Source organism: Oryzias latipes, chromosome 9 (assembly GCF_053564925.1).
Source record: "Oryzias latipes strain Hd-rR chromosome 9, Olatipes_Hd-rR_3.1".
NCBI lineage: Eukaryota > Metazoa > Chordata > Actinopteri > Beloniformes > Adrianichthyidae > Oryzias > Oryzias latipes.
Window position 1 is genome coordinate 19,916,317 of NC_136245.1, and position 26,205 is coordinate 19,942,521.

At 40.4% G+C, this 26,205-nt stretch overlaps 1 protein-coding gene across 37 annotated transcripts in view; it reads left to right on the forward strand.

The window, feature by feature from the left end:
• The window catches only part of mef2cb (myocyte enhancer factor 2cb), a 65,777-nt gene that overhangs the window by 29,775 nt on the left and 9,797 nt on the right, over positions 1 to 26,205 (forward strand). For 22 of the 37 annotated variants that reach the window (XM_011479269.4, XM_078952245.1, XM_078952231.1 and 19 more), the window contains 3 exons: positions 1,151 to 1,365; positions 10,673 to 10,876; positions 23,956 to 24,099. In XM_011479269.4, the coding sequence (XP_011477571.1) occupies positions 1,312 to 1,365; positions 10,673 to 10,876; positions 23,956 to 24,099 (402 nt within the window). In that variant the 5' untranslated portion in view covers positions 1,151 to 1,311. Of the gene's footprint in view, positions 1 to 1,150; positions 1,366 to 10,672; positions 10,877 to 23,955; positions 24,100 to 24,267; positions 24,406 to 26,205 lie in introns of all 37 variants that reach the window. The other 15 variants (XM_078952225.1, XM_078952237.1, XM_078952251.1 and 12 more) reach the window with 2 other exon arrangements.

The window sequence follows — 26,205 nt, forward strand, 5'->3', positions numbered from 1 at the left end:
GGTATCTGGTTCAGAAAGGAGAGAGGAAAGAAGAAGGGGAAAGTAGAGAAAAAAGGCAGGATAGATGGAGTTTTTTTTCCTTCTTTTTTTATTTTTTTTTTTTCATGTGACGGCACTGACAGCTCCCCTGCATTGCACTGAGCTTAAATAATGGGATGCTCATTTGCATAACGAGGGACGTTATCACCTCTACTGTCAAAAGAAAACACAACAACAGTTCTACTGCTCCTCCCTGAGATAGATTGGGTTGGCCTACTTTAGAACTCTTGAGAGATGCACTGGAGCTCTGCCTTAGCCAGCCTCGCCATGAGAGCACACACATGTGCGCACACACACATATGTGCATGGCTCCATGGACTCACAGTCACTCATAATTTTTAGAGCAGCTCTCCCCTCCTCACTTTTGGAGTCCAGGCCATAAGCGCGTGGCCTCTAATCTGAAATGCACAAGTTCGTGCAACTTTTTGCACTCAAGCTCAAGCCATTAAATGCTTCCACTGACATACAGAGACTCCTGCTGAATTAAAATCTTTCTATCATTGATGTCTTTAAAAAATATCCTTTTACTGTGTCACATAATAATCACTTTTCCCATGTTATCCTTTTAGATATTTGTTGCTAAAACCTAAAAAGAATAACTCCAATGTTTATTTTTTTTGTTTTTTTTTTTACCTGTGTTCCTTCACATCTGCCATTCTGGAGACGGGCCACAGATAGAGCACAGAAAAGTTGTGCCAGGCAGTTTCCCTGACAATACCATGCAGTTGCATGGGAGGAAACAAAATGTATTTCTCAGTACAGAGATAATGTTACAGAGTCAGTGATTAGAGCATTTAAGTTAGCGGCACATCCAAAACACTGTCAAATTCTCTGTGAAAGAGGCAACATCCTGACAGCGCTGTCTCCTCTCATACTCTGTGTCTGGGAAAAAAAAAGTGCAAGAAATGATTTGCATGATATCGACGGGAAAAAATACAGGGATTCTCACAACATTGTTGACAGATTCTTTGTCTTTCTTCACCCTCCCTTGTGGCTGCCATGATGCCACTTTATTGTATTTTTTTCCTCTCAGCATTTTGCCGTACTTCCTTTTTTTTTAACGCTTATTCTGTTCTCCTCTACCCATCCCTTCTCTTTCCCTCTCTTGCAGGTACAGATGCTGGAATCTTTGAGCTGATTGGAGCAAATACAAAGCAGAAGAGAGACAACTAAAAGGAAGTGAAAAGTGAAAGGAAAGAAGAGACAAGAGGAAGAAAGAAGAGAGAGAAGAAAGTTCTTTAGAAAGCAGAGAGAAAGAAAAAGACGGGGACGATGGGGAGGAAAAAGATTCAGATCACACGGATTATGGATGAACGCAACAGACAGGTGAGTCCCTTGGGGATGGGAGGATGAATGTGTATGAGAATGGGGGACAAAAGGAGTGGATGAGGGAGAAAGGAGAAACACCCCACATGGCCCTCAACCATAAGCGTCTTATGGGAGATTGTGCAGTGCTTGCTGGGAAAGTACAGTTATTGCTTCTGGTGGAGGCAGTTTAACTGACTTAAAATGATCAGTCAGAATCTGACAAACCAGCGTGAGGGCATCCAGATCATATTCCACATGGGTGTTCTGAAAACATCTGTCCTTTTTAGGATACAGTCTCAATTACTGCAAATTGTTTTGGGTGTACCTGCACAGAGCTGAGGTACTCTTCCACACAGCCACAGGCCCTTAAGTCATGCCACCCAGTTTAGCCATTCCAATGGAATACTACCAGGAGGAGGGTGGCAGCAACATGAATGCAGGGTGGAGAAACATAAAAACAAACAACCAAACACAGACAGAATAGTTTAAAGTAACCCAGAAAAGAAACATGTTCTTTCTTTTTTTCTTTTTAATAATTTTCTTAATAAGACAAACTGAAAAAAACAGTTTTTATAAAATAAATTTAAAATAGACCATCTAACAACAGCTGGTATTACTTGTGGGAGACATAATTAATAGTAGACAGTGAGAGCCGATCGTACCCCAAGTGACAGGAAATAGATAGAGACAGAGCTTTTTTGCTGCCCTGAGACCCACAATCGATCACTTCCTGTGGCACGGCTGATCACCGACACTTTTTAGCTTCCTGGCAGCATGGTTGGATCTATACTCTGTTAACAAAGTCTTGGATAATAGGTTAACCACATACCAGCTTCAGTGCCTTTGAGACATCTTCACTGAAAACAGTAAACAAAACTTTTGTATTTTTTACGTTATCATCGCTGAACCTAACTGACAGCTGAATTAACTAACTGGGTAAAGTAGCTGAACAAGTTTTGCATGGGTGGGCTTAATATATTACAAAGCTGTCATTTTCCTTCTTGCTTTTTTGCTAACTTTAGTTTCTCAGACAGAGTACCCAAAGAGGAATAGAGATCGAAAAACAAGTTTTTTAAAAACACAGACAATTTGAGGCAGCGTGTGCTAACATTCTAAACTCTTTTTGTTGTGGCAAAACACAAGCAGACACACGGAAGAGCAATGAGGAGGTCACAGAGTTTGACACAAGAAATAAAACTATCATGTTGCAGCAGCACCCACTCTTACTCCTCTCTGTTATCTCAGCCCCTCTTCCACCTCTCTTTCTCCTCATTCCACCTTGGTCTTGTGCTGCGAGCTGCACCAGGCACTCTGACTCCTTGGGATAAGGAGGGAAAGCGGGAAACAGGAAGGACACCTGAGGTGAATCAATGCTTGAGATATCAGGGATATACAGAGGGGAGGATGAAACTGAGCAGAGAGAAATGGTTCGTAGAAAGGAAAATCGATTTAGAAGAGGATTCTGTTGCTTTAAACTTTCAAATAATAGATAACTTGTTCATTTTTTTAATTTTTAGTAAGACATGTGGGAATAACCTGAGGCAGGTGTTCCCTGTCAATAAGCCCAACACATTACATCACCATGTTTCCAAGAGGCAGACATCACAAGACACGCTTTTTTTTTCTTTTTTGTGGAAAAAGACAAAAACAGAAGCTCTGGTTTTGCATATTTTCACTTCCTTTTTGAGGAAATGCTCCTGAGCTAAGGCCAAGTGAACACGAGAGGACTCTGCACAGTGTTGCTTTAAAAAGTATCCCATTTTCAGCAAACTTTAAATGTCAATGTTTTGACTTTGATTTGATTTGAAATGGTTTGTTTCAAGCCAATCAAATAAGAATAATACACAAAAACAATACAATCATCAGTTATACGTTCATGCAATGACATATCAAACTTAGGATAATTAGACATATTAATAAATATTGCTTGAACGGGGCTGGAAGGAAGTGAACTCATGTAATCCCGCCCCTGTTCTACCGTAACCATTTTATTATATGATTTATCATTATCCGGTTCCTAGCTTTTATCAAACAGAATTAAGAATCCTGAAATATCAATGAAGTACATGACAAAGATGAATTACTTAAATTATTATGTAAAAGTCTTCGTAGTCATGGTCAGCTCTCTTTTTTTGGAGAAAATCAACTTTTAAGTCACTTGAAGATAGTTATTTAGCCACCGTGAGCCACACGCATCCGTGCTGTAACCCGGAACCGGGGGGAAAAAACTTATGAATAAAAAAATGTGCAAAAGCATTTGCTGTCCACTTTAACCTCCTGTGTGGCCTTCCCCCTTCTAAAGTTTATTTTTATGATTTATTTAGATGGATAAATTCACAGATGAGACCTCTTGCAGAGTTTTCAAAGAAGTCCCAACATTTAAATCTTACTTCAAAATATATACCACAGTGTTCTCTTGTCCCGCGCACTCTCCACCCAGCAGCTGTCTTTAGAGTGGCACCACTCTGTGTAGCTGTCAGCGCTACCTTGCCTCCTATGGGGGCAATGCTGCCTCCACATGCCTGCGGCTCCCTGCTGTAGAAGCGTCATACTGGGCACGGGGCCTGACTCTCTCTGGGCGGCCACTTTCGCCTGCCACCCCGAGGCCCTGAAACACTTCCCTAGAGCAGTGGCAGAAGGGCCAGGCCTCCCTGGCGTTGACTGGCTGCCCGGAGCTCTGGACAGTGGGCAGCAGTGTGTGAACCTTGGCTCGGAGCCGCCCTACCACTCGTACCCTCTCCCAGCCTCGGGCACATGAAAGAACCCCCTGTGCCATAAACTCACAGTCTGTGCACAGAAAAGAACACTTTTGATCCAGCGCGCACAAGGCTAAGCAGACTCACACCTACAGTTAAAACCTGCGCATAAACGTTGGACTAAACCTGGACGATAGCAGATGATACATGTTCAAAACGACGCATTTAATGCTTTTGTTTTTGCAGCATTTACAAGCTTGGGCATCTGCTTCCAGGTTGACTTTTAAAAGTTCTGCATCTCTGCAGAAGCTGTCTTGGGAATTGACTAATTTACTGCTATTGGCTCTAATTAGTGTTACCTCTTCAGCCAGGACACTCTGTGGGCATAATTTGAGAGGACTTGCTTGTGTGAATATGTGTTCTTGTGTGGAGCACCTCAGGGAGGAGACCCAGGGTCAAAGGTTAAACATGGATCGGGTCAGCAACGGGAAGTAAAATAATACTATTTCCCAGCTCCCACAGAATGCAGCAACCCAAACTCACATGTGGGCTACACTAAATTGAATGATTTTAAGTGTCTCCTCATACGAGTTTGCTCTTTCATGCAAACAGTGTTAAACTGCAGCTCAGAAGCTGAAACGCATGGTCTTTCTGCTTCCACTGCAGAGCATTATTTCCCTCCAATCAACAGCACCGGGGTGAGAAAATGTGTGAGCAAAATTAACAGCAGGAAAATAATGAGGCCCACAGGGTAGCTCCTCACCCCTGAACCCCCCTTCTAATTCCCTGTTTCCCACCTTCTACCATCTTTTCCTACCACAGCGAGTGATGCTCCGCTCTATCATATGTTCAGTATTGCGAGACCTCACCTGAAAAGGGCTTTTAGTAAGCTCTCACCTTCTCCCCACTTTTTTTTCATTCATTTGCCTAGTTTTTTTTTTTTTTTTACTTTTGTCTTTTGTTTTCATGCAGTCGGCTTTTTGAGTTTCTGTCGTTTTCTTTTTCTTTACACTCTTCAGTTTTCAAATGGCAAGTTCGTCTATGACCACTGTAGTTATGCCTACATTTTAAATACTTTTATAAAGCACTGACTAAAAAGATGTATTTAAAAAAATAATAATAATATTTTTTTTGTATTAGCTCTGATTCCGTATGGGAATTGTGAGTGTGACTTCAGCTCAACCATAAAAACTTTCAACCCTTGTTAAAAAAAATTTCTAAAATTATAAAAAAAAAAGTTTTTTTGTTGGTTTTGCAAAAAACAAAATAGAAAAACTTTTTGCAAACCTTGTGTCTGAAGCGTGTAACTTTGTGCCACACCATCAGTTGGTTCCCCATATTTAAATGACAGAAAAGTTAATTTTGTCCTTCTGACCACTAACATGGGCCCTTCCATTGCAACATCCACTTTCTATATTCATCCAATTTTATGTGTGGCTTTTTTTGCACAAACAGTAACATATGGAGGAAGTGTAGGTATTTTCTAGCTGCGCTCAAATGTAATCAGTAGTTCTGGAAAGAAAATCTAAGCTGACAGAAAGCTGTCAGAATTAAATTGTAATTTTTATTGTAAGTAAGCCTTTAAACTAAATGAACATAATAATGAGAAGTTGCCTAAAGTGATACACCTCCACAGAGAAAGAAATCTAGATTTTATCTAGTTTTTATACATTTTATTTCCTAAATGCCAATTTCAATCACAGCCTGACCCTTTACCATAACTGTCGGATGCATACAGATCAAACAGAAAGCAATTTTATATTGTTCTCGTTTATAAAAAATCTCGGGCCACACGAAGCAAGAATTGGGAAAGTTTAAGACACCCAACCTCAAGCTTCAAATCCGTCTTCAGACCATAGTTTAGACTGCTGTTTTGCACTTCCTTCTTTTTAGTCTTCGGTTTTTGTCTACTGTACCACAAAGTTACACAAATAAAGCAGTTGGTTTGGAACAAGATTATTTTATTTAAATGAAGAAAACTGCAGGAGTTAACAAAATTTGAAAATAAATGTGAAAGATTTTGGAGTACTTTACTGACAATTTCCATCTCCTCTGGTTACAGCTACTGTTACCGGATTGTTTACAGGCGCATCCAAAAGTGGGGGTACCATACAGGTTCCTAACCAAACATAATTTTGTCACCACTTGGAAGGAATCTTAGGTTGCTTTTAGCAGCTTCTTTGGCTTCAAGGCAAAGTTCAGTCAAAGGTCTCCTAGTATTTCTTCTAGGTGAAGCCATGCCTTCCTGCTTGGCTCTGACAATGGGATAAGTGTTTGTTTCATGACAAATCGTGGCGCTTCGTATGTGACTGACAACCATGTGTGTGTTTGTGTGTGTGTCTTTACATGGCCATGCTTGGTTCACCAACCAGCAGTTTTCATTGCCTGTCTCTCCACTCCTCTTCCCTCTGCTCCTCCTCCCCCAGGGAAGCAGGCAGGAGGTGGGAAGCAGAAGCGAAGCCATTGTGAAGGGGAAGCCACTGGCCTCTTCCTGTTATGAGAGGAAATGCATACAAATGTGCTTCCTGCGCGCCCGCCCCCTCGTTTTTTCCTCCTCTTTCCTCCCATCTTTCTTTCAGCCTTATTTCAGGGAATTCACCTCTATCCCTCCTTCTCTCTGTTTTTTTTAATGTTCTTCTTTTTTGTCAAGTCAAAAAATCCCTTAAATTAAAAAGTTAATAACATTCAAGTAGAGACTATTTCATAGTCATTATAAGTGGTCATTTTGAGTGCATCACATACACACTCAAATTTACAAAGCCTAGAAAGGAACCTAAAACAGATAGAAAACAAACAGGTTGACAACGGAGAAGAAGATAATGCACAAGTGAAGATTTGAAGACATTTGCGACTGTGTTGTGATGTGTCTAATTCTCTCTTGGGAAGAGTTTGTGGAGGAGGAGTGAACAAATAAGTTGTGTTGTTATGTGTCTGCAGTGCATGATCACTCTGCTTTAAGGCTGCCTTTGAAAACTCAGAGCAGTTTTAGTCAACTGCCAGAGAAGAGAACGCAAATACAGAAACTGTCAGGATGTCTTGGCATGTTTCACAAAACATTGCAAACTTTAAACACAAATCGACTGCTGTCGATATTTTAAAAAGCTTTCCAGTAAATAAAAAAAGAAAGTAACCTTATTTTTTCAAGCCCTATATAACCATTGGTATCATATTTGATACATGGATTTCTGAGGTCCTATCTCATTAGCATGATCCAAACTTTCATTCATGTTTTCTGTAGTGAATTATCATTCCACCAGAGCAAGTAGAAGGAAATTACATTTCTATAAAATCTCAAAAACACTTTTCAATTTTTAAAACATTATGGTGTGAATAAAATCATCTATTGTAATTCATTTTTAATTGCACATTACAGTATTAAAACAATGCAAAATATATTGTTGATTAATTATTTTACAAAACAGTTATAGCATATTTTAAAATATGTCCATAAAATTTAAGACAGTGGGTTAATACGTTGTTTTTTTCCTAAACACTCATGTCAATATTTTTACATCCTAAACTGGCATTATTGTGAACAAAAACGTACCAAAACACCCAACATATCATAACTGACACTATCTATATCTCTTGCAGAGTTTGATTTTGTGAATTTAATAAAATAGTGTTTAAAACATTTTAATTTAAAACAAATCTGTCAATTCTATAATGTAGTGGGCATTATGATTAATCTAACAAGTGGAGGCAGTGAAAAACAAAAATATATATTGTCACTCTTAATTTTTAACATATTTAACTGAAACATATTACCGGTATTTGAAAAACTAAAATAGTTAATAATACTGGCTTTTAAAAAGTTATAAAAAATTCTCTATTCTAGACTGGTTTTTATGAAAAATATATTTTTTTGGATTATACTTGTCACAAACGTTTGCATTTCTAAAACTGATTAGACTTAAAACTTTGAAATGTTTCATTTAATCCACTGCCCTCTAATTCATCACCCACAATAACAGACAGAAACAAACTTTTAGTTTGTATGTGGAACAAGTTAGTCATTTTAGCTTCCTTAGAAAAGTCCAGCAGTTAAAATCTTAATGTTGGCAGTTTAAAAGTCATATGATGATATTGCATGATGCTATTAAGCCTCTACACTGTAGAGTCTACAGTATCAGCGGGCGGAGACAACGGAACCTTAAACTGAAATATCACAGGTGTGATGAGGTACAAATTTTCACATCCCACACAATGTGATTAAACCTGTGTTTGACGTCTTTGCATCACTCTAAAACAACCCAACTATCCTTCAGGTGTGTGTGTGTGTGTGTGAGTCTAGTGAGCATGCACTGCACTCATGCTTGTGTGTTTTAGGATGTATGTCCGTGTTGTTGAATTGTACATGTTTTAGTGGTAGCAGGTTGTAGGTGTCAGGTTGAGATATGGGAGTAAATGTGGTGTGATATTTATGTAGGTGTTATTGTTTGGTCAGTTCAGGCTTCTGATATTCACACTCATTCTCTTTTCTGTGGTGCTGCTAAAGTCAGTATGCGTGATTTTAAATATGTGGGGAAAACCATGTGCACGGTTCTACAAATAAGGTGTGAGGCTCAGAATGACTTTGACAGGCTTTTGTTCTTTTTGGCAAAAAAAATCAAAAAGAGAGGAATGGAATAATTATTGCATTGTTACTTGTTACACCAGTGTGCTTAAGCTTCTGTTGTTAAGTTGATGTTTTTGTCTGCAGTTTAAAGCTATTTGATGGTGCATGCTACAATTTGAAATTTTAATGAGCAGCTGAGTGAAAGAGTGATTATAGATAAGAGCCAGGATGGTTGCTAGCTGTGTCCTGTGTCTGTCCCTTGTGCCCCCTTGCCGGAAAAATATCAGGGGAAGACAACACTCTGTATGTCCTGCTGCTCAATAGTCAGTTGTGACCTTAGGTTCTGCAGTCCTGCTGTCTTATTGACCGGATCTTGCATGATCTGCACTGCAACCAGACTAATGTTAAGCACCCAGAACCCTTTAGGGACCTCCAGTCTCAATTTTGGTTGACTTATGCCAAAGTGCATTCATTATGATTATTTAATTTTCAAAAAATGACATTGAAATCTGTACTTTTTTCTTTTTATATATTTTCTATTACAGCATAATATTTAGTTGTGTGTCCTGAGCCGCAGCATCGGATTTTACGCATAAAAGTTCGTCAAGTGTCAGAGCATCGTCTGCGTCTCTGGTTTCAGTAGTTGTCTGACATATAGCTTGGCACAACTTGGTGACATCACTTGAAACATTGTTTTGTGGGGGAAGGAGTCCAAGATATGGCATTTCATGAGAAGTTTCACCCTCCTTCAGCTAAGAGAGAGAGAGAGAGAAAAAAAGACGAATGAATGCAAGGGAGAATCTGCTATTGAATTTCTTGGTGCATCCTGGCAGATATGATTTCAAGAAATGTAAAACTGTCAATGATGGTTCAAGCCTATCTTATTTTGAAGTTATGAAAGGAAAATATGAAGGACAGCGCATTATTTATAACTTTTATTGCCCATTCATTACCCCCAATCAACCCCACACAGAGATTTTCTATTGCTGTTTTCAGGTCTTTATGCTTACTCAAGCTTTGTTTACTCTTCATTTACTTTTTTTTATATTGTATAGACGCTATCTGTTGAGAATATGAATGTTTGCAGAATTTAACAAGCGGAGATGGTTAGCTACCAGCTGGGCACGGCCCTGGAAGTGTTTCCTCTGCAAAGAAAGCTTTGAAAAGTGTAATTTTCACATAAAGCTGCAGAAGCAAAATAAAAGGAATTCCAGTAACAACGTGCTGCTCAAAGAGGCACATCTCTTTTTCTCGTGTAACTAAGGAGCACATGCTTCAGTAAAGAAAACCACTTCCACAGCTTGGAGTTTTGATCCACACAATAAAGGAATAGGGACTGTTCTATTTTGACAGTGTGGGCACTTGTATCCCTCTGTAGTTGAGGGTTCTGATCTAAAGCCTCTCACATGCACAAATGTAATTGCCTTTACCAACACACACAGACGGATAAACTGGAAAAAAAAAAGAATCCATAATAAATTAAAATACTATTGTTGTCGGAGTGTAATTTTTTTTTTTTGTTACACAATCATAAAAGTCATCTTTTATTTTCCTTGGTTGGTAGTTTTCTGTGCTTTTCCGTTGTGCAAATATAAGGCCAGAAGATTGGGTGACTTTGACCTGATATGAGCTGCGATGAGCTTCTGTTGACTTTGATGCACAAGCAACAAGGGATCTTCTTTACCGTTATCTGACTGACACAGAGTATTTTCAGTTCCCTAAATGCAAACCCAGCTTCTTTTTTTTTAACCTTCATGTAGTGGATAGAGTGTAACAGTCTGGCGGGTGTTGAACTATCACCACACTTCACTTTCATTTAAAAAGAACCGACAACTTCAGCTGCATAATTCTAAATGACAATTGTTTTCATTACCCTGTTTTTTTTCGTTTTTTCTTTACTTAAGACAAAGTATTGAATTTGTTTTTTATGTGGCACTGTGACATAGAATAGCTTTTTTATGGCTAAAAATGTGTTCTCACTAATGAGTTTTTGGAGAAAGGCTATGTGTTCATCTGGCCACAGCTCGCCATGGTGTTCTAATTTTGTTTATTCATCTCTTGTCTCACTCAGGTGACATTTACGAAGCGAAAGTTTGGCCTGATGAAGAAGGCGTATGAGCTGAGTGTGCTGTGTGACTGTGAGATTGCCCTGATCATCTTCAACAGCACCAACAAGCTGTTCCAGTACGCCAGCACAGACATGGACAAGGTCCTGCTTAAATACACCGAGTACAACGAGCCCCATGAGAGCAGAACCAACTCTGATATTGTGGAGGTAAGCTACAGGCAACTCACAGTCGGCACACACATGCGCACACACACACACACACGGGGCCAAGAGGAGCATGTTTATGCAAACGCACAAGTAGACAGATGGTTACCGTGTTTGTGACTCATTCAGCAACCCTAACTTCTCTCTTTTAGTCTTCACACCTAACACAGTACAAGAGATAATTGCTCCCATAGCTTGTCAGTGCTCCCTAAGGGTTCAGTAGGAATATCAATCACTTTAAAAGAAAGTATTTTAAGAATCACAGTATGTTGCCATATTTAAGAAAACGTGTTTCTTAAAACTACCACTTTTTATTTCATTTCAACACAAAAGGGGTAGACTAGCATTGATCCTGCCCTTTCAGACTGCCCGCTGTGGCATGTAATCACCACCCCCTGGCATTGGTCTCTTGTCATCATTGATGTGCTTCCAAGAGGGGGGTGCTGATCTGACCTGCTTTGGGCACATGTCACTGGTGTGGCTCAAACCGATTTAAAACAGCGGCATCAGTCCAGACATCAAGCAGGTAGAGAAAGCAGGAAATGACGCTCGCGCCCGTCTAAAGCTTTGGGCTTTCGACCTGTTATTAAGCACTTTGGGGCTGTGACAGGCAGTGGGTTTCACTTAAATCTCTCTCCTCCTAAACCTTCACATATACAAGTGATGTCATGAAAATATCACATTTTTAAATTTTGAATTCTATAATGCAGAGAGATCATTGAAATGGTGACAACACATACACAAAATTATTTTAAGTTTAAGTTTAATTTTCTTTCATCTTTTTGGATTGCCATTTAGGTTTCCCACTGAAAGAACTGACCAAGAACTTTTTATTTTAGTTTTACCTTCAATAAAGAAAACATATTTTCTGCATAAATTACACATTTTATTAATTCCAGATACCCTTTTTAGTATTTATACTATAAACAGTAAAGTAAATTAATTACATTTCAGGTTTGACATTCACAGAAACCATTAACTTTGTTCCTGGCATTAAAAAATAACTGTTTAAATAAAATGTGGCTGGATGTTTGTCTTTTTCTCCCAACAGGGCGCGGATCCGATGGCAATAATCATTCGTAGACTAATTCTTTAAAAATAATACGTATTATATGGTATGATTTCTTTCCTCCTGGTATTTCAGAGAGGTTTAAAAAGTGTTGATAAATGAATTTTATCATACCATAACCCCACAAGTGGTTTGCTGATCTCTGTTTCATACTGTTGAAGGCATCTCCATTTGGAGCTGTCAAATGTGAAGTGTGTTCATGTAGTCCATATATTAGCAAATATATAGCACTCAACAGATGACTAACCTAGTTGATGGAACACTAAGTGAACTAAAAAAGGGCTTTATTTCCGACGGCACAGAGAACAACTACATTTATCCCCTGCTATCCTGCTCTATTCTTCAACAATAAATATTTTTTGGAGCTGCTGTTGGAACAATAATTTTTGACCATGGTTAATGCTTTTGTTGTCTTAGTTTTAAAAAGTGAAAACAGACACAATCTAGAAAAACCTCAACTGTGGTGGTGCAAAATGTACTTTTAAGAGTCAAGCATCAAGTGTCGTTTGCTATAGGCCCCTATATATGTGGCCCCTGTGTCCCGGAGTGGCTTGAAAATGAACTACAGTTTATTTAGAAAGAAGAGGATCACTTTATCATCTAAGCCATCAAATGGAAGGTGGACCACTTTTATGGGTTGTGTACCAGTAAGTGCTGGTGCCTTTCAGACCCTCTGTGGTCAGTGCATTATGTTGCTCCAGCTGAACCTATGAAGAGAGTTGACACATATTTCAGCAAGTGGTTCCTCCGCTGAAGCTCTTTTTGAACTGTCTCCATTAGACGGCATAGGATGGCTAACGTGTAAACAGCTATGTCAGGAGAAAGATTTGAAAGAGTCTGGGGGGGGGGGGGGGGGCTGTGGAGCACTGCCTACAGTTTGATCCCTAGAGGAGCGAGGCTCTCTGAGCAACTCACTGCAGGAGAAATCGATCCAAAGAGGACTTCAGCCTGAGCTGCGGCGTTCTAAGGGGAATGGCCGCAGGGCTGGGACTTGCACGTTTAGCTTGTATAGGAGAGAGATGGGGGGACAGGTGTGAGAACATGGGGGGGTAGTTTAGACTACGAGATTACATCAAAGCTTGTAGCTAAAACTGAGGTTTATCTATAGAATTTAAAGTGACATCTAATATTTGTTCTTTCTTATGTTGAATTTTGTTGAGGCTCTTGTCTTTATCAGTACACTGAAAAGCATGCATCATTCTCCCTCTATTACTGCTGTGCCTGAAGGTGTAGTGGGAGGAGAGGCAGAGGTAGGGGAGCGGAGCCCAGAGTGTGGGCGGCTGGCGTAGAGGCCTGCTACATTAGCAATAAAACTCTATGTAATTAGCATGTCTTTGGTTGATAATTAACGTTGTTGAGAGTGTTGCACTGCCTCTCCTGCAGCAGCATGTTTACAAGAAGCTGGACGTTTTTTTTTCTCCCTTTCTAGTCCTTTTTGTATCTGTTTTTTTTCACTGAACACTCGAGTTTGTTTTTATTTTTCTTATTTTGAATCCATGAATGGTTCAATAGATGTATGTGAGAAAGACCCCCCAATGGGGATTGCAAGATAAAGGTAGAGAAGAGTAGTTAAAAATGGTCTTGATGACTCACTTGAAAACCATTTCATCTGGAACATCACTTCTACAATAGTCCCACACACCAGATATAATATTTACCTCAGTAGAGGGGATGAAACAAGAAAAATGACAAAGAGACGTATTCTTCTAGTGACGCTAGAAATAATGCAATACGCTGTGTTATCAGCTCCTGCATAAACAAAAGGGGAGTATCTTTTCATTAATGACAAATGTTCAAAGACAAATTTAATCTCACCCTAACTTGTTTGATAAAAGCAAATACAGAGGCAGATCCTTCATGTCTAGATATCCATGGAGGCTCCAAGTGTGTCCTCCTGGCAGGTCCACAACACACCCCGAGTCTGGCTCTAGATAAAAGAGTCAAACATGCAGATAGATTTCCTATACTCCCCACTTGCCAGACTGTTTTCCTGGACATGAGAACAGTACTAAAATGGCAGCCTGTGTTGGGAAATGACAAGCGGATGAATTCATTTCTCCTTTTTTTTCCTCCTTATTTTATTCCTTCTTAAGAACAAACACTTTGAGTCACTTTGGGTGATTTATTATTCAGCTATGCAGTTGTAAATTGCAATAGCACATAAAAGAGACCTTTCTTTCTCCTCCCAATGATTGCAGTTTTATCCCAAACCTAAGCAACGTTTGGCTGGCTCATGCTGTGATTCAAAGGCCCCAAATCCAACAACACACTTGTGCTTTGCCAAATTCCTGCTCCACAATGTGCTTGTTCTTCCTTCTGCGGAAACAAAGAATGCAGAATTGAGAAACGCTTAAAGGGTAAGTGAATGGGTAGGGAGATGTGTCCTCTCGCTGCCCGGAAAATCACCTGATTGGAGAGAATAGTGTACTTAGGGTTTTTTTGTTGTTTTTAACATACAGTTTTGGTTATTGCACGGGGACATGGAGTGCTTGGCAAGTGTAGGCTCTGCACGGGTTCTTGCATGTGAACATGCTTGGTGACAATTGGCTCAAACCTTGAAGAGCCAACGGCGCTGTAATGACCTCAGTCAGGAGTGCATGTTCGCGTGTTGTTGGCTCAAGAATCACATGGAATGGCACATGGATCCCGCTACTGACGGGTCCTGCCTGCCTACCTTCCAGAGGAGGGCTACTGGCCAATCCCATTTTCAAAGGATTAACCTAATCTGAAAGTTCAGCTCACACTGTAATCTTAAACAGCAGCAGCAGGGACTTGACTCCTCACCTAACCTCATTTTTCCCCCTCCGTTCTCTGTAAGACCGAAGTATTGAATGAGAGGGAGATAGAAGTGACAGAGCAATGGAAGAGTGTGAGAAGAGAAGGGAGGGAGGGAGGAAGAGAGGGATGGAGGGAGAAAGGCTGGTAATTATTTCCAAAGGTCATTCTGTTAATGACTACCTGCTTGGCTAATGAGATTCAGCAAAGCTCCCTCACCATGTTTCACCCTGCGTATGTTTCACCCGTGTGCTGAGACGTGTGAGGAGTACAGGTGTGATTTCAGCCCACTGACAGTCCAGTGGAGGGAGGGGAAAGAATGTTGGGAAGAGGAGGTGGTGCTGCCAGAGGAGTGTAAATGAAGAAACATAAAGAGAGGGCACATCAAACCTGGTATCTCTTGGAAACTGTAAACCCACAGCATTTATACTTATGGAGGGCGTTTCTGCCTTCTTAATACAGTTGAAACTTGTTTAGTTCATTTCACTTACCCAAACAATGTTGGTCTTTATTATTTTTTTTCTTCTATCTTTCAAAATAGTCTTGCAAGTCACCAGGACATGTGATCTCCTTCTCTAAAGTGCCAGTGTGCTCACGCTCTGCCGCACTCTTGTGAAAATATTTTCCAGCATGTGTGCTATTCTGTGTGCTTATTTGGTTTCTAAACAGCGTGGAGAACATTAGCCTTGAGGAGTTTTCTGTGTTGATCAGTTCACTGAATGACTTCTTCTCATGGCTCTCAGAGAGCGACTGCATAATGACTCGGACTTGAATGTAATTTATCCTTCATTACTTTTACAAGTGTCCAAGTGAAACAAGGGAGTCATCTCATATCTTCTGTGCTTTAGCTATGAGTGGTAATTTGTGTGAAGTTGTTTTGTGGTTTCAGAATAAGGCACATGTGGTGTAATGAACATTGAAGGGTGGAGTTGGTGCTGCGTTCACAGTGCCTTAGTGTTTACTAGTGACTGACAACTTGGCTTGTTTTTCCTGGTTAGCTGAAGATTAAGATCTAAAGCCGCTTTGAACAGCTAAGTAAATTAACCCTGTGACACTGGCAAGCTAATGGTACAGCATTTTTTTTTTAAACAAGGATTAAGATGACAGTTTTTTCTATTTCTTGGTGCTAGCACACAAAGAAAAAAAGAATTCAAATTAAGAGCAGGTGTTGTATTGGGTTGAGTGTAAGTTAATTACAATAGAACTGACAAACAGGAAAGAAAGATGTTAATTCCAGGAAAGCTTTAAAAGTATAATCATATATTTATATTGATTTATATGAGAATGTGAATTTTGCAAGCAACTAAAATGAAATTCACCAGTTTATGAGGCACTTTTTAAATCAACTCTTTTGTTTTCCCTTGACTTTCATACACTTTATTTTTTTTTCTAACAGCATCTTTGTCTAAAAGTCCAAATGTGTACCCTTACCAAAGTGAAAATCAAATAAAGCAGATGTTAATGATTTCTTTTTTTAACAATTCTGTTTCAAGAGAAAAAAACTATTATAAAAAACATTGACTACCTTTCAAAATTTTATTTTTGTCAGATGATAAACTAAACTGCAAGAACCTAAGCTTTTAGAAAGATTCTGTCTTAAAAAAAAAAGTTTTAATTTTTCTGCTTTTAGACTTCCTCTAAAAGATAAAAAGCAGAACTGAATTCAGGTGGTTAAAAAAAGCAGTTTCCTACTAAATGTAAACTTCTGGTTCAGAAAGTTCATCTTTTTGAATGTTTTAATTGTGTATTCACTAATTTAGGTATAACTCTGTCAAAGCAAAAAGTGTTGCCCCAAAACCACCACCCTTTTATTTAATCTCTTTAGTGTAATAAATGTCTAAAAAAAAGTTAAGGCTCTAAATATAGAATCTGGCAACGCTAAATATAGCCGCCTGTTCTTGCAGGAAAGGGATGGAAGAATATGGCTGGGATCCCTTTCTCTCTTTAATTCCCTGCTCCTTGCTTTTGTACTCTATGGGTGGGGTTTGTTTTAAAATCAGAAGTGGTGAGTAAGCAGTCTCTCCCTCTTATTCTCTGATGATCGACCACATCCAAAAGACCACTGGTGTGGTGCCTCAAAACCCCTTAAATAAAGAAATGCGTCTTATTTGTTTCTAATGTTGATCCCCCCCATGCTGCATAAAATAATGATCTGTTTTCAGTTTTTATATGTATGGGATTCAGTTTTTTTTTTTCAAATGTAATATTAACTTTGTCTTTCAAATTCTTTTTAATATAATAAAAGTAAGAAAACGTGCGTTGGCTGGTGGGAACAAAACAACTTTTTCCCTTCCTATTTGATACATTATATGTGTTGACTTTTTCAGAAATCAAACACAAGTTACAAGAAAAGCACAAAAAAACCAATGCAATCTAAAAGCATTTTTACATCAGGTCCTCACAGATCAAGACAGCAGAAATTTAGACAAGAATTTAGGGCTTTTCAATTTCTATCAGACGTGTTTTTTTTTTTTGTTTTTTTTTAAGGTCATTACCGAAACGGAAGTCTGAGGTACTCACACAACAAAAGATGGCTTTAAAAATAGAATGTTTGAAATGTGCCAATATGTGGTCCCTGTGGTGAGGAACAGTGAAAAAGGCTGGCCACTTCTGAGGCCACGCTGCCAAAAGGCAAGGTTTTCCACTACACAGCTCAAAACAATTCACGCCAGCCATTAAGATGAAATGATGCCTTGTTCTTTGAAACTATTTGTGGAAAATTCAGAATAATGAAGATCTATTTTTATAGATGGCATTCCTTTGCCCGCCTAAAGCTTTCGCCCACCCCCACCCCTTGGCTCCCCGTTCCTGGTCATGATTGCTGCTTTGGGGTAGAGTGTGGAAACTCAAGGTCATAGTATAGAGGTCAGCCGGCTGGTCATTGTTACTCAAGGCCTCCCTCCGGCTCCCTTTTCCTGCTGTGGTACCACGCGATAAGAGACGGAGAGACAAAAGTAGCTAAGTGACGATTAGTGGTTGTTGAGGTGGAGATGGTGAGTACCCACAAAGAAGAAATGGAGGGTGGCTTGAAGAGGTTTTTATCTAAAAAGTCAGACATTTTCGTTTCTTTAGCTGTCACTACCTTGAAGTTTAAAATTTAAAGCTGGATCACATTACAGTCACATGTGCATTCATAAACAGCCCATATCGCATTGCATAAAGCATGTAAAGTAAGACGCGGGTTGAAAACACACACAGTTCAACCCTGGAGAATTGATTTTTATGCTGCATCAGTAGAACATTTACGCTCATTCTACGCTTCTTTCATTTGAGTAGCTAAGTGTTTTACAACTGAAGTATAGATGGGATGAAAGATGGTGGGGTTAAGGGTGAACTCATAAGTGTCCTCTTTATGCAGTTTCTCTGAGCTGGCATTGTGTGTCATAATGTCTATCTGGCTAATTATACAGTGTAGTGACAAGTCTGAATGACCACTTTGTTCTCAGAGCCGGGATGCTGCTGTAGCAAACAGTATTGGATTCTGACATGTGTTTAGTGTGTGTCTTGTCCATATGGGAAACACTGCACCATCTGGTAATCTGCTGTGTACTGGCTTGCTAAGGCTGTATTTCTGTGAGTGGGCTCTTGTCTGCAGTGGACTCTTTTTAACTGGGATTTCAGCACATGCACGATCACAATGGCAATAGGAAAAAAACTTTTCATCCCTTTCTCCATCTTTCTTGCACTCTTTACTTTGACTTTTCCATTTTTAAAGACGCCCATGGTGACCACTCCATTGGGCAGAGCACTTTCTCAACCCTTTGGTCAAGAATCTGAACTGAGGACTTGGTTGATTTTGAGAAACTCTTTAATAACTTTGCATTGTCCCACCTGGTTCATTCTTCAGAGACAATAGGAAAAGCAAGACTGAAGAAAAAAATTGCCAACAAGGCTGACCCTCCAAATGAGATCTGGGACTGTGCTCATCAATGCAGGATGGTTTTAACCCAAAAGTATGCTTGTCCTGACACAAGACACCGTTCACCATCAACGTACTCACAACTACTGGTACCTATTTCCAGATACCACGTCTCACCATCAACACAAATCTCTATATGGCATTGATCCACCTAAAATTGTGATAAGAATGGACAAGTCTTTTGTTTTGATAACAGATTTGTATCAAACATCATTACCATCAGTGTTCCATCAGAGTTCCTTAACTTAGAGTACATACATTTTAACTTGAACCACTAATTTCATCAACTCTACAACACTACAGTTATACCTCGAAGAAGTGCACTCAGTCTTTGGGTCATTTTTCCTTTACACATGTAGAATATACTAATCAATCATCAATCAAGAATTCGATAAAATAAAGTTTTAATTTTGAAGTCAACTCAATTTTTTTTATCATAAAGAAGTTGGCACAAACCCAATCTCCTGATGGTTTTGAGACAGCAAAATTGAAGTTTTGCAAACAGTTGGTCAAAAATAAGGTTGTGTTTTTTCTCTGATCAAAATACAACAGAAAGGCAGTAAACCACAGGCTTCAATGTTGCTAAAGCAATGAAAATTCATTGACACCAAAGTTCTCAGTCAGTTAACAAGACATGCTAACATAAATATGGAAAGAAGCAGGACTACACTGTAATTAGCCAATCCTTTCTTTAGACTGGTAACCTACAAAATCAGCCATCTCCCACTCCAATCATTCAAGCACATACACACACACCATGCACCCATCATCCATGGGTATGCCCCCCGACATGGCCCTGGCATGTTCAAACCACGCTTCATGAAACGGTGGCCCTCTTGCCTTTGGTCTGCCATCTGCTTCCAATAAACTAAGCCAGCCTGATCCCTCTGATGTTCCCTTCACTCTAAAAAGCAGAGAAAAGACAGCAAGAGCCACAGTGAGTGGGAAGGGGGGGGGGGCACAAAAACTAAGGCAAGTTAGAAAAAAACAGCGTCAAAATTTAAGAATCAGAGCACTTCTTTGACATATTTCTGCTCATTCTCTTGACCCGCTAAACATTATGCATAAAAGACCTGAAGGAAATTAATTCTCTTGATTTAACAAATTACAGTTTTTAAGAAAGGAAACCCAATTTATTGCCCCAGAAATGTTAACAGTTAACAGTAAACAAAAAAGTGGGCATTATTTCACATCAGTCTATTTTTGTACCTCTTGTTTTACTGAAACGGCTAAAATGAAAAAGTTGTATGTCACAATCTAAATCCAGTGCAATTTATTTATACTTTTTTGGTGCAAAAATCACACAATTAACCATGAAAGATAAGTTCTTGGTGTTTTTTATATAGTGCCAACATGTTTGTGACTTTTTCCCAACCATGTCTAATAGGTTGAAATTGAATAAACTAAACCATTCATCAGGGAAAACTCCAGCTATTATCTTCTGTCATAGCTTTGCTTCCAACAGCGTGGAAACAAAAGCCCCTACGATGTAAGCAGAGGATATAAAAGGCCTATTATAAGTTGTTTTTCTTTTTTTTTTGTGGGGGCTTTTGCACTGATGCTGTCAGTCAATGGGTTGAAGACACTGAGAACATTCACTTGCCTGTCTGTCACCAAAACCCATAAACACAATATTGAATGTGTCATACCCTTCAGCCACTGCCAACATAACTGCAGAGGGGAATGGTCAGTACTGAAGCTCTTTCCAAACACAGCCCATTAATTAGCCAAAAATAAAGATGCGCCCATCAAGCCAACAGTGTTTTGACTAGGATTGTGTTGAGACGTAGTCAGTTTGCAGAAAAACGTGAGGAATACTGTGACAGACTGAGGAGCAGACTGAGACCGAAACATTGGGGCAGAAAGACGGATAGAGGGATAGGTAGGGTGAGCAGGGTGGCAGAATGCCGAGCAGACGGATCCTAGTATGGCTGGGGCTCTGAGCAGGCGTCATCTGTCCTTAGCAGACCCCCTGGGGCCACCTAGAATTCTCAACCAAATCCTTCCCACTGTTTATCTCAAGACCTACAAGAAGTTGTCATTAGTAACAAAAACTATAAAATGATTTTTTGTCTTATCTTTTCTAATGCCAAATCAAAAAACAAGCTTATGACAGTGTAGATCAGTTTTCAGTGATTCACAAGTCTGCCTCTGGTGAGTTTAGCAAACCTGATAGACCAACGCTGTCGAGGCCATCTCAGCTATGGGTGCAAAGCTGAAGGGTACCAATGAGACGGGTGTCTCAAGTATGTAGGACACCTTGTCTATGCTGTGCCTGCTGTGAGTGGAATCATAAGGGAACATCACGAAGAAGGAGTTTAATTAGGAGCAAGCCTCCAAAGGGGCCATAGAGAAAGACACGCAGCCAAGCAAGAGGACAGCTTTTTAGCTGTTTTTCCTCCCTCGTTTCTCTCACATTCCCTGTACTTTCTTTTAGTTGTGTGCCAGGTGATTCTCTTTCTCATAGAACGGCTTCTCACTTTAGGAGATGTCCAAAACTGATAATCCTTTTCAATTGTGTTAACAATGTAGCAGGTAAGGTGTGAATGCAGGAAGGGTGAAGGTAGTGTTTAACTGTAAAAATGTATACTCATAAAAAGTACCTCTAAATAATAAAAACTTGAACATTCCCGAAGATGTGGCTACTTTGCGCCTTTGTTTACTCCTCTTACCATATTCCCCGAAGACTTTATTTTTATGCCAGTTTATCACACCCACCCTCTTTTTCTCATTTCAAGTGTCATTTTTATTAAAAATTTGTTCTTTTAATTTGTCATCTAAGTTGTTGTTTTTTCTCATCTAACCAACTGTTATTTAGTAACATCTTGGTCAGGCGAGTTGACAGTAACAGCTACTGAACACAAAAACAGCCTTGTTTTGAGGCGTGCTTTGTGACTCCTTCAAGCAAAAACTGTGAAATGCAAACAAAATTCAAGAAAGTATCAGGCTGTGGGTTTAATAAACTTGAAACATAAACACAGGGTGGAAAAAGTAAAGCAGTGTTGATGTGGATGACTCAGAAGTGAGACGTCCATCTATGGCTACACAGGCGCAGCAGCGGATCTGATTGGATGTTGGGTTGAGCGCCTGTGTTTGGGAACAGGTGTGATGTTTTGTAACAGGTGGCATAACTGGGATGTGTAGCATAGCATCACTGTCTTGCTCCCTAAATATGTTGGGCTGTGCTGAAGGGCTAAGCTCAAGCCACATGCCTTGTTGTCATTTAATATGTAACACTAAAGTCCCTGGCTGCCTGCGCCCCGTCAGTGCCCAGGGAGGCTGTTGCCCAACTCCACAGCAGACGTGCAGCTCAGTTACCCCATATGGGTGTCACCTTTAACCCAGCTCTGCCTCTCATCTCCCAGCAATGCTCCGCTTCTGTTCTTCCCAGAATGGAAGTGAATCTCTCACACACTTTGTGCTGGTGGCAGTAGGTGGGAATCTATGTAAGTAGGAAGAAAAGTTGTTTTTAACTTGTTTGCATTCTCATATGAAGTGAGAAAAGGCCAGCAGTTCAGCTCTTGTCAGTTTGATATGATGCATCAACAAGGCCAGAATGAAACTACAGAGAAGAAACGGCAAACTTTTACATCTCGTGCCTTTGCCAAAAAAGACAGCGTGCTAAACCTCTGCAACCCCTTTGTTCTTTTGACTCATCCTCCTCTGATAGAGCAAGAGAGCCTGATTCACTGTAGGTCAGTTGGAAGTCAGATCTCCTTCATCGCCTTGGTTGATTTGTTTGGTGTGATTTCCTGAAGACTGTCAAAGACATGAGAGAAGCTTTCAAATTCAGAATTCCAGATTTCCACTCGAGGGGCCAAGCGAGGATTCGGAGAAAGAAACGGAGAGCCAACAAAAGTTGACACACTTACAGTAGCTGCCTCGCCTTGAGACGCCTCAGGAATCAAACACACACACAAACGTGCGCACAATAGAAGTCCTCCAAGTTCACTTAAACTGCGCTCAAAACAGCTCTTTGTTGTGCTGACATGAGAGATGACTGGATTTCTATTTGTTTTCTAAGCAGGCAGATCACTCCCTGTCACTTCCTCTGCTGGTTGTAATGGAGTAGTGTGCACTTGTTTCTCTTCTGTGAGTGAGAACTGGCAGAGACAAACAAATAGGAGAGAGAAGTTCACTGAGATTAACTTATCTTAGCATCTATCTTCCTCCTTTCTCCTGCTCAGTGGCTCTTTCTTTTTTCTTGACTCTAACACCCACTCTCACACACCCACGTGCACACGCAAACATAGACTCATTCCCCTCTTTTCCCTCCCACACACAGACATGCAACCAAGCACACACACACTTGATCAGCATCAAATACAGGGTGTGCTAAAGTAAATTTAATTACGTCTGTCTGATATGAAGCTTCAGATGAAAGTAGGAGAGCGCAGTGTGAAGCGACGACTGCACAGACAGCAGCAGGCCCGTGATATTCCTCCCGTAGACTAATCTCCCTTTATTAAAGCCAGGAGGAGAAAGGGAGGGGGGCCGGGAGTGGTGGGTGGAGGAGAGTAAGAGGAGGGGGTGTCTTTGATGAGATCTCTAACTGTCAGCTACTGTACTTTTCTTCTCTCCTGCTCTGTCTTTGTCTCTCATCTTACTAGGCAAAAGAACACAGCGCCCATCGATACACGCACACTTACTTAAGCAAACGTCCCCTCATGCTATCACACAGGGATGCTCAATAAAACGTATCTGTGTTGTTAGGGGTTGTCAACCTTTTTTATTTGGGAGAAAGGACAGATGCAGCGCTCTCTCTCCCACTTTATAGCCCTCTTTGTGTCTCTCTCCTGGCTTCAGGGAGTGGTGAGTGAACAGTAAAGTGTGGTTTCCTGGTGTTTTTCTGCCCACTCTAATGGGGGCAGGTGGCCATCAGGTGGCCAAAACAGAAACTGCCTTGTCGAAAATATAAACCACAGACATGCAATTCTTGTGTGATTTAACTTCTCATTTAAGTTTTTTTGTGTTTGTGCAAGACTGGGATCATTTGTCTTGTCTGATTTAATGAAATCATTTGTGCCATTTGTCACACCATGTTAACAAAATAAACGCACAATTTTGCAAAATAATCCATTTTATAAAGATCAAAGATTTGTTTTTTTTTATTTTTTTTTGCAGAGTACATATAATCTCCTTCAGTTAAACTTGTAGCTCTTTTGATTGCCATAGTCTTGGATCCAAGTTAGTTTGCCAGTGAATTTCGTTGCACCAAACGGAATAATAAAGTTCTTTGACTTGAGTTTGTCCCTCCCAGGCGATTGAGCTGGGTTGTTGTGCCCTACCCTCAATAATATTGTACACCTTTGTTTGCAGACATTGAGAAAGAAGGGCCTAAACGGCTGTGACAGCCCAGATCCCGATGCAGATGACTCGGTTGGCCACAGCCCCGAGTCCGAGGACAAGTACAGGAAAATAAACGAGGACATTGATCTAATGATCAGCAGACAGAGACTGTGTGTAAGTACTGTTGGTTGAACCCAGAGTCTTACTCTCATCTTTCTTTCCCCTCTTCCCTTCCTTCCCTCTGTCACCGTCCCCTCGTCGTCTTGTCCTATCACCCGTTTCTTCGTCCCTTCATGTCTGTGTTTCCCACCCTTTTTTATCTGTGGTTGTGGGACCTGGCAGGCTTTGAACAAGAAGGAAAACAAGGGTGGCGAGAGCCCGGAGCTCGAGTCCACTCTCATCCTCACCCCACGCACTGAAGAGAAATACAAACAGATTAATGAGGACTTTGATCATATGATAAAAACTCAAAAGATACCTGTAAGTACATGTTGAAAAATGTGCGGCCTCATCAGAAGGCTCAGCAAAATCCTGCTGGCCACTGCTGAGCTAACCCGGCTAACCACAGTTGTTTGCCACCAGACTAATTTCACAAAAACACAGCGAGAGTGAGCTCAGAGTGAGATTATAGTGTGGAGTGAAGAAATTACAGTTCTTTGATTTTGCTTGCTTATGTTTAAGGAACAGTCCTCTAATTTATCTGGACAGTAACCATAACTAGCACAGATTTTTTTCTTTTTAGTGACTGCACACTTTCTCCAATGACAAATTATAACAATATTTGTTCTTTGAACCAAAGTTTACCCATAATTCCTTGCATGGCTCTCAGGGGAGGTTTGCTCTGCATGTGCGTGTCCTTTTTTTTCTATACCACAACGCCCAGTGCTCAGTCACCTGCAGCATGAGGGACAGAGTCAGAAAACAAAATATCAGCAAACACGTTAAATCTCGAACATTTGACTTCATGCTTCACAGTCTGTCCACTGTGCTGAAGGAAAGGCAGGCAGAAGGTCTATGAACTAGTGAACTATGAAAAGCCATGCCAGGATGCACATGATATTGTTGAGGTGTTTGAACTTTTTTATGCATTTTCCAAGATAAAAGCGGAAATCCTTTCAAAATGTATCACATTTGTTTATATAAATTCAAATGTATTCAGAGAACCTAGGCTTCCCAGAGAATGGGATAACTCCACAGTTGATAAGTAAGAAAAGAGCTGTGTCTCAGCCACGTGGAGCAGACGGCTGTGTGGTTAGAAATAAGGCAGGGTTTGGTGAGTTGAGGTGGGGTGGCTTTGGGATCGGAGCTGGGTGGGGATGGGGGGGTGGGGGTGGACTCTACACACAACAAGTGGCAGTTCAGTGTGTGGTCAGGGTGGCTGCCAAGCACTGGGCCTCTGGATTGCAGGGGACTGTTGGGGGACTGTGGGGAAGACAGAGGAAGAAGATGAATTAAAACAGGAAGGATGGCACCAGTTAAAGGACAGCTTACAAATGGGGCCCTTACACCCAGCATTAGGCTCGCACACAAATGTACACACAGAGATGGCCTCCACTATAGAGAGAACTTTGCGAAGGCAATCATGGGATTTAAAAACTCAAACAAAGAATCTGAGATGGAAGAAATTACAGGGTGGGTGGGGGTAAATAAAGCAGAGCAAGCGACAGCCTTTCCCTGGCCTTAAAAGAAAGCAGCCATAGGTTTTTTGGCTAACCAATTCCTGTGTGAAGTTGCAGCTGAAGCGAAATGTACAGAAACTCCTAATTATATCTGGTTAGAGTAGCAATCCTTGTATGTTGAAATAATATTTGGCCAACTAACAGAGCATAAGTGAATGTGCAAGTATAAGCAGTGCTAAGGCATTGAGCCCATTTTTATGTAAGCCACGCTGATGATCTCGCTGATGCAAACCTTCCACAGCTTCAAGACACATGGCAATAATTTAGGCACCCATTTTCTACTTCCTTAAACCAACATGAAGGATCAACCACTTCCAGGGCACTCCCAAGGTTAAGCCCCCCCCCCATCCAAAGTGACACAATAAATATGACAAACTAGATGCCTGAGGCTGTCGGGCTAGCTGCACTCGTGTTACTGATGAGCCTGCTGACTGATCTGCATCTACCATTTCAAACAATTAGCTTTAGTTATACTTGCAAACAAATGTTCTTTTCTTCAGTTGAAGCAGTTGTTGCTAAAGATGGGGGGGGAAGGACACATTAGGGTTGGCTCTTTAACCTTTTCCCATTCTGAGATTTAATTTTAAGTAAGTAAAGTGTA